Source organism: Acanthisitta chloris, unplaced genomic scaffold (assembly GCF_000695815.1).
Source record: "Acanthisitta chloris isolate BGI_N310 unplaced genomic scaffold, ASM69581v1 scaffold11972, whole genome shotgun sequence".
NCBI classification, from domain to species: domain Eukaryota; kingdom Metazoa; phylum Chordata; class Aves; order Passeriformes; family Acanthisittidae; genus Acanthisitta; species Acanthisitta chloris.
In genome coordinates this window covers 31,025-40,104 of record NW_008658837.1, presented here as the reverse complement: position 1 = coordinate 40,104, position 9,080 = coordinate 31,025, and the positions used below count along the sequence as shown (strand labels likewise).

General features: G+C 52.3%; 1 protein-coding gene across 1 annotated transcript in view; it reads right to left on the bottom strand.

Annotated features, from left to right (window-relative positions):
- Window positions 1–218: 218 nt before the first annotated feature.
- Window positions 219–9,080, bottom strand: part of UIMC1 (ubiquitin interaction motif containing 1) — a 35,824-nt gene continuing 26,962 nt past the window's right edge. The window contains exons 10-12 of the mRNA XM_009085240.1: window positions 4,584–4,662; window positions 1,116–1,179; window positions 219–709 (exon numbers count right to left, since the gene is read on the bottom strand). Of these exons, the coding sequence (XP_009083488.1) occupies window positions 677–709; window positions 1,116–1,179; window positions 4,584–4,662 (176 nt within the window). The 3' untranslated portion in view covers window positions 219–676. The remainder of the gene's footprint in view (window positions 710–1,115; window positions 1,180–4,583; window positions 4,663–9,080) is intronic.

Sequence of the window (9,080 nt, the reverse complement as noted above, 5' to 3'; positions counted from 1 at the left end):
GCCCTCCGCCACTCCCGGCTGGGAATGTCACTGCTGTGCTGCTGCATGGAGCACGGGGCACTGCAGCCCCCTCCCCAGGGGTCCCTGAGCCCCCATCACCAGCCCCAGGACAGGCCTTGGGAAGGGTGATTTGGGACCCAGCATCTGCTGCTCCTCCTCTCCTCCCTCCAGCGCCCTCCCATTCCCCAGGGAAAGCCAGCACAGCTCTGCCGCGGTGCTGCAGTTTCATAAAAACATACATAAATATATTTCCATTTCTGTAACAGAGAGCGAAGCTGCACAGGCACCTATAAAACACACAGTCGCTTCTCCACCCGGCGCTCCCCGCAGAGGTCGTATAAAACATAGAAAAGGGGCTGGGAGACAAAGGCTGCAGGTGAAGCAGAGGTACGGTGCCAAGAAGACCCTCGCCAGGGCACGGGGAGCTGCCAGGGGTCCCTGCTGCATCACTGGGCTCAGAACTTGTGCTTTCTCCGGCGGCAGCCTCTGTTCTGCCGCTGGCTGCCTGCGCGGAGAGCCGCGCGCGGCTCTGAATCCACCACACCGTCCATGGCTTCAGAGGAGACGCCGGGTTTAGCAGGGGAGATGTGGAAAGAAAGGTGCTGAAGGGAGATGGGGCTGTCTGCTGGCAACTCCCCGTCTCCAGCTGAGAGGGCAGAAGGGGACTGTTGGTCTCCTAATCCAGTGTGGGTGGTCCCCGCATCAGCACCTGCAACAAGAGTGGACATCAGCCCCTTAGAGCATCGCTCCCCACTCATCTCCTCCTGTCCTCGGATCCATGGAGGGAAGCACTGGTGCACAGACAGGGACACGAGCAGGCTCCCACATCCCCCAGGAAGCTGAACGTGTCTTGGTGCAACGGCTCAGAGCACACCCTTACCCCTGCAAGAGCTCTGGGTGCTGGCACAGGTCCAGCAGGCACAGGCAGGGATGTGTGCTAGGGAATGCTGACAGACAGCTAAGCCCACAGCCTCCTGCTCTGCTCAGGAAGTACGGGTCCTTCCAAAGGGAATTTGCTCTCTCAGCACAGCACAGGCTGAGCTGGGATCAAAAGGGGAGAGCTGGGAAAGGGCAGCCCTAACCCAGCCAGGCAGGCACAGAAAGCAGTTTCTCACCTGCAGACTTGCTCTCCGAGAGCTCCAGCATCCTGAGGAGTCCTCCCTCCTGCCTTCTGATGTCCTGCCAAGAAAAGAACCACCATCACAGTGCTGCCAGAGGGAACCCCTTAGCCAGGGTGGGCCCATGGGCACATGTACCCTTAGGCCACAGCATCAGGCTGGACACAAGAGGCAATGCTGCATGTCCAGGACCTCCAGCCACCCACAGGAAGGGCACTGCTCAAGCAGAGGCAGCACAGAGCAGTTAATGAAGCAGAACCCAGTAAGGAGGGAGCAGGAAGCCACCCCAAGCCTAGCTGGCAAACGGGGCTGTAACAGAAACGGGAGCACCAGGGGCTCTGCCACAGCTGGGACATATCCCCCAGGACCTCTGCACTTCTGAGGACAGGCTCATCCTGCTCTGTTCAAAGACACCAGGGCTTGGTGCTGGAGGGAAGTGCTTTTCTTCAGGGCACAGCCAGGCTAGGCACACATCTCCTGTGCCCCCTCTCAGCCCCTTGGTAGATGCAGCCATGCCGGTCACGCAGGCTAAGGGAAGACCATTTGACCTGGTTGCTTTGAGCCTTACTGGGCTGGCAAAGTCCCCTCTCTGCCCCCAGGACTGTTCTAGAAGGCATTGATGTCTCAGCCATGGGGTTGGAAGTGCAAAGCACCCCAAAATGGGCCATGGCAGGAACCCACAAGTCCAACAGTGTCACTGGAAAGCCTTCCAACGGCCCAGCCCATGTCCAGGCAAGACCTGTTCCCCCACTGAGCTGCCACTTGACACAAGGCAAGGCCCGAGGTAACACAGAGCCTTGCTGAGTCAACCCAAAGAGCCACTTGGCTCCAACATCTTTCCCCCATACCCCGTGCCTGTGTGTGCGTGCAGGACCCACACAGCAGCCAGCTGTGGGGCACAGGGACAGAGTCAAACAGCCCCCATGGAGCTGGACACATGCAGGAGCAGCCATGCCCTGCAGTACTCTGAACCACACAGCACTTGGCTGTATCCCAGCCAAAATCATCAACCAGAAATCTCATCATTTGCATCTGAATCCCCAAAGGGCTGAGGCCTGTGATGGATTTAAGGGATTATACAAAACTAAGACATCATGTTGCATCTTCATGCCGTGAATCACATTTCTGAGCACAGGCAAAGCTGCAGCACTAGGACTTTGCCTGCAGGAACCAGCAGGAAGGCCTGGAAGGACCTTCTCTGTGCTTCCTTGGGATCGCCACGAGCAGAAAGAAGCTCAGTGGGGGCCAACACCTGGCGAATGATTGTGAGCCAGCTGCCACCCAGACTCCTGCCTCCCACCTCCTCTAGCAAGGCACATTCCCCACACCAGGCACACTGCACTCACTCCCTCACAATTCTCCTGGGATGTTGCGGTTTGCTCCCAACACTGAGCAGTTCCCCCTGCTCTGGTTCCAAAGCCTTCCCCAAGGGAATGGGCTTGTGGATATAGTCAGATAGGCTTGTCATCCTGACGCTGCCCTCCGCTCCATCGACATTCAGCCGAGGAAGGCTGCAGGACTGAGGCGTGCTGGCTGGCAGCGGGACAGCCCTGGCTGTCTGCCTGCTGGAGAGGTTACTGGCAGCTCTGCTGGATTAGCTCACCCCTGGGACTGGTCTGTGCTCTCACACAGCGTCGCGGGAAGGAGGGCAATGAGTTCTTTGCCCACAGTGGCCCACAGGGATAGGCAATCCTACATCAGGTCAGCTCATCCCTGTCAACCACGGAAGCGGCTCCTGCTGCCAACCCAGCCCCACACCCAGCGCAAAGCAAAGGAGATGGTCTGCAGGGTCGCCCCTCACCTTGGCTCTTCGCAGCCTCCTGGTTCCCTGAGCTTGCCTAGCAGCCTGAAGGCAGCTGTCCACGTGCCTCTGATACTGCAGCAGTGGCACCAGTGACTTACAGAGGTAGCACTTCTCACACCTGCCAGGCAGCAAAGGACAGAGCACTGCATTAGGATTCACCCTGCACCGGGCTCCCAACCACCAGCAGTGACTTTCCTCCTCCAGGCCACGCCACGGAGAAGATGTGTCACCAGATCCAGTCTCGCTCAGTGGGGTCAGACCGGCACCAATTGCAAAGACTGAGTGATTATCAGTTTTCCTTGCCTGCTCCACTGTATCCTGCTGCTGCAGCAGCGGGACGGTAATCAAATCTGCTCATCTAACTATCTCAAACACCACTGATTTCTCCCCAGACATAAAGCACCCTGTCAAAATCTACAGAAATGAAGTGCAAGGGCTTTGCAAAGGGGAGTTAAATTCTGCCTGAAAAGCAAACCAAGTGTGTTAAATCAGAGAGACATTTTACCAGGGCTGGATGAACTTGTCTGACTAGTAAATCAAGTCTTTCTCTACACTGTCTCCATTTTACATCATGCCACGAAGGGAGAGGAATTGCGGAGCACATGCTCCTGCTGGGGGGTTAGCTCAGCCTGTTCCTCAAACCACCTTGTTTGGGTAGAAGATGCCCAGGCTCATGCAGCATGACTGAGTGTTCTTGGGAAGAAAATTATTCTGGGAGAAAGGAGATGAAGGTCAGGCATGGTCACAGCTATGAAGATGAAGGTCACAGCTACACTCACTTCCACACCAGCTCCCACAGCAGGGACCAGGGCATTGGTTCTTCAGGAGGAGAGTATCCACCCAGGGAGCTGAATTCAGGAATGGACCATCTCTAAGAAGAGATGAGCCCCCAGGGACCAGCCCCAGCAGCACTGTGTTCAGTTTGATGGTAGTACTCTCTTAGTGAAACACCCTAGGCTCTGAAATGTATATGGAGAGCCCCCATCGAGCAAAACTCTGCAGCACTTTTCCCGTATTTTCTTTCCAGTCAGTGCTGATTACCCAGATAATGTGTCTAAACAGAAGCTGTCCTCTCTATAATTAGCCTAATTCCATTAGTGATGTTGCCATCCACTGTTTGTAACAGCAAAATTGCTTCCATAGCAGGGATTTTACTGTCAGATCCTCTCTTATGATGCTTTGTGTGGGTGGCAGGAGGAGGGGCTGCATGGAAAGAGATTAAACAAAGCCACTGCTATTCTGAAAGTCTAATTTAATTAAGAATATCACTACAGGTGCCATGTTGACAGCCTCCATGTCCTGGCCTCTTCTTTTCCTGGGGTTACCAACCTCAAACCTCCCATTAGAAACCAGCTGAGTTAGCACCATTTTAGCTACAGCTCCCCCCCCCAGCAGCCAGAGACCACACACCCCTGACCTGCCATGGATTGGGCTGAAAGGAAATCAGTGCAAAAATAAACAATCTGAGAACAGCAAAATCCTCTTCCTTCAGTTTAAATATAGCCTGCACTGCAACAAGAGGCACTGAGGGAAGGCAATTTCTTTGGGAAACACTGCTGTAAAGCCAATGACCAGCATTTGTACAGGAATAAAGACATCCACAGTCAAGCTTAGAACAGAAGCATGGAAACAGTCTTGGAGGAGGAAGCATACCTACTTACTTGTCAATGTCTAAAGATGATGGGCTGCTTTCACCACTGGCAGCTTTATTTCTTGCCTCTCTCCGACACTGGGTGAGCACTGGAAGAAAAACAAGAAGAGTTAACAGAGAGGGTTACCTGCTATCCACCCCAAAAATCATCCCTACACCATGCCAGAATGAAACAAGTGTCCATCATTTCCACTCAAGGCTGCAGCAGAAGTGATGGCAAAGGCAAAGAACAGTGGACTGGGATGGGCAGTCTTCTTCAAATGCTGTGTCCAGTTCTGGGCTCCTCACTTCAGGAAGGACATTAAAGTGCTGGAGCATGTCCAGAGAAAGGCAATGAAGCTGGTGAGGGATCTGGAACACAAGTCCTGTGAGGAGTAGCTGAGGGACCTGGGGTTATTTAGCCTGGAGAAGAGGAGGCTCAGGTGTGACATTATCACTGCCTACAACTACCTGAGAGGAGGTTGTAGCCGGGTGGGTGTTAGCCTCTTTTCCCAGGCAGCATGTGACAGGACAAGAGGATATAGTCTTTAGCTGCTGCAGGGGATGTTTAGGTTGAACGTTAATTTCTCTACAGAAAAGGTGATTATACACCAGAATGAACTGCCCAGGGAGATGGTGAAGTCACCATCTCTGGAGGAGTTTCTAAGAAGAGACTGGATGTGGCACTTAGTGCCGTGGTGTTAGGTCCTAGGTTGGACACAATGATCTTAAAGGCCTTTTCCAACCTTAATGATTCTGTGAATCTTTCCTGCAGAAAAGGTTGCTGGCCAGGTCTCCTTTTTTCTGGGGGGATACTGAAGGGTTTACCTTGCCTGGACTCAGAAGCCAGATAACCATTTCACACCTAACTTGTGTTCTCCTAGAAACAGCTGGATCGACAATATGCAGTTTACAGGAATTTTAAAGCTGATGCACAGCAGAACAATAGCCTGGGAGAAGTGTTTCACAGCTGCTCCAGCAGCACAGCACTGCTCCCTGCCAAACCAGGCTCCTGTGCCTGCTGCAGAGAGGGACAGTGGCAGCTGTGAGCTCAAGGGGATGCAGAACTGAGGCAAGGGCTGTGTGGAGGCACCAGCCCTTCTGCAGATGTCGTAGGAAGAGCCTTGCTGGGAAGGACACAGCTCACACTGGAAAGGAAAAGTTACAACAACTAGCCTACACTCATCACTTTTCCACTGCCCATGTGAACTAGGATGACCTGTGCCATTGTCCACATACAGCTCTGAGGGTCCCCTGGATGAAGATCTCTTCCACGAGCAATGCTCTCCTGCAACTCCAACACACATGGGTAGCCAGTGAGATCCTTGCTGAGCAGTTGCTGATGGGTCCAACAATTTCTCTTCCTTCAGCAGCCTTTCCGAAGGCTCTGCAGACATCTGCAGGGAACACATTGGAGTGTTGTCCCTTTCAGTCGAATTCCTCTCAGCATATTCCTGTTGACATACCACCAGCAAAGATCCTCAGGGAACATTTCAGATAGCTTAGCTTGCTGCACCAGGGACATTCGAGACTCCAGCTCCAAAGCAGATGTCACAGTAAGCACTCTCAGGCGTGCTGGCTAAGGGGACCATGCAGGAGCTGTTTTACAGCTCAGTGATGCTACTTCCCATACTGCCATTAGGAGAAAGGTCTGAATCCAAGGTATAGATAAAGGTATAGGTAAAGAAAAGGGTGAGAAAGAAAGCAATGCACAAAATTTTGTGCAGAACAATGGGAATTCTTCTGAGTTTTAGCTAAGTTCCATTCCCAGAGTGCTAGGCAACCCCAATACCTATTCACAAGGCAACACAGCCTTTCCCTGAGCAGCAATCACTGATCTGCAGCCAGGACCAGCAATACACTGAGAGATGCTCAGGAGCTGTTGGGGCTGATGGGAGACAACCATGCTGAAGAAACAAGCTGGAGCATTTCCTAGGCTGTGAGTATTGTCTCGTAGGTGATGACTGATCCAAACAGCTCTCACAGCAACTGAAGTGGACATTTCTCTTTAACACAGCCTGGCCTAGATTCGAAGTGGCAGCCTGACTAGGAGGACTGGTAACAATGGCCACCCCCCAGGCCATCCAGCGTCCCAAGAACCCAACCAACATGTGTGTTTGACAGCATGGTGAGAGTTGCTCTCCAAATCAGCGTGCGCTCATTAATATTCCTTTAACACTGTCTCGGGAGCCTTGTGCACCAGCTCAGGTGTTAATCAGTTCTATTTTCTTCCAAAAGCAGTGAACACATCTGGCATAATGGGCCCATTAGAGATGTCTGGGACTAGCTCTGCAGCTGCCCAGGGGAACACCCTCAGCTGTATTGCTGAAAGAAGGCAGCACAGGAGAGAGAACAGGGACAGCTGGCGAGGCACAACCCCTGCCGAAACACACCAGTCATCCACAAGAAGGGGCTTCAGAACCTTGCCGCAGGGAAAATCCCATCACAGAGCAGTGCTGACCCTCTGTGTGACAGGAGCCTTGTAACTCTCCCAAATGCAATGCTCTTTGCTGGCTCAGACATACCCCGTGGCCCAAGAACAACCTTTTCCCTTGCTTGGCATTTCTTCTGGTTGACAAGTCATCCTTGGCCTGTCTGGCTCCAGTGTGCACCCTGGGGAAGAGAAGCAAACCTTCTCCAGCACAGTCCTGCTATCAGCACACCCAGCCTGGGCAGCTCCTGCAGCTCCAAGGTCTAGCCAGACTGTGAGGCCAGAGCCACTGAGCTCCTCACCCTGCTGCTTGACCCACCAGCTTCCTCCCTATGCTCACCCCCAGCAGTGCTGTTTCCAGGCAGTATCCTATCAGTGTCCAGTTCATGGCATCTTGTCCCTTCTCAGAAGCCATGAAGCTTTCCTCTGCACTCATCCTGTTACTCTTTCTGCTGTATCAGTGCTACTCCTACTGATGTCAGGAGCTTTTTAACAGCACCAGTGCTGCTGTTGAAGACTGACAGCTGCATCAGACTGCACTGGAGCCTTTGGGAGGAAGGGATGTACCAAATCCTCATTTTCCTGGGCTCACTTGGAAACTGAGATGTCAGATGCATGTAGACAGAGGGTAAGAGGCATCGAGTACGTCACAAAGCTTGAGACTATTTGCTGTACTCAGTAGCAGCCAAAATTCACTTCCAGACCGAGACCAGCAGATTCCTGGGCTGGCAGCAGCAGCAGGGGATGGATGTGGTGACTGCAGCAGAGCCCTTTCACACAGCCCATCTCACACAAGTGAGTCCTTCAGTCGAGTGCATGAAGAAAGAGGGAGCTGGCACAGCACTTCCACAGCTCCACTCGTTCACTTGGAATTAACACCATGCACTGGGCTGGAAACCAGAGACCTGGACCTTCCCCCAGCTCTATTTTTTTTTTTTTTTTTTTTGGACTCAGACCATAGGAAAATGGAAATTCACAATCAGATTTTCATACTGCCCAGGTATGTGGTGGTCTGGGCATCCAGCCAGGGCGACCATGTAGGTAAGGAAAGTGACTGTAACTCATCTTGTCCAGCTAACTCATTTGAAAACCCGTCCTTAGATATCAGCTTGACTGAGTTGGCCTCTCGAGACCTAACACTGAGAGACTTTGGTACATGATTAGAAGAGGGAAGAAGGGAAGTAAAACCAGCAAGAACCCATCCTTTTGTAGTTTTAAAATGAAAACCACTGACAGGTATAGTTTGCAGGACTGCATAATCTGCAATTCTAGAGCAACAGGACTAAGTTCAATTAATAAATCTGATGACAGACCAGGAACCCCTGACCCAGTGCACCAAAGGACAACTGAAGCTGTCTTTTCTTAACAGATCAGGACATGGCTTAGAGGGCAGAACTTTGATTTCCTCTCACAGGAGGCTGTTGCTGTGCTCTCAACCAAGCCAGCAGCCAGCCAAGAGCACACAGTGCTGCAGCAGCAGAGCACAACTCACCTCCTTTTTACTCTCCATGCATTATCTTTACCTATGGATTTTGTGCTAGTGATGGATGCCAAGCTAACAGCCCTGGAAACAGAGTCCTTTTGTACCTGCACAGCTGTGCCAGGCTACTGTCTGGCCTCTGCTCAGAGCTGAACATCACCCCTGCCTATTCAACCCAAACCCAATGATCAGCCCAGCAGCTGAGACTCCTCTGGGTGACTGTTGCCTTCCAACAGCTGTTGGGAACTGGCCTGAGGTGCCCCACAAGCCAGAGCCCCCCAGGCAGGCAGGATTCTGCCCAAGCCCAGGGAGCCCACAGTCCTGCAAAGAGTCTAGGTGCAAACAACACAGGTGTCACAGGCTGTTATGGTTAATAGAGCCTCATCTCTACAGAGAAAATACTAGAATAACTGGCAATAGAAAACCCAAATTACTGTGATTTTGTCCCAAACCCATTGCTCTGCTTACAGCCATTATTGCAGAGCAAAATCCCTTTTATTCCAGGCTGGTTTTCTTACGGGGGGATTGTTCTGAACAAGCCAGAACAGCAGAGTAGCAATTCCAAAATAACTACTCTTACAAACATCCCCAAGGAGACCAGTCTGGAAGCAGAGTGG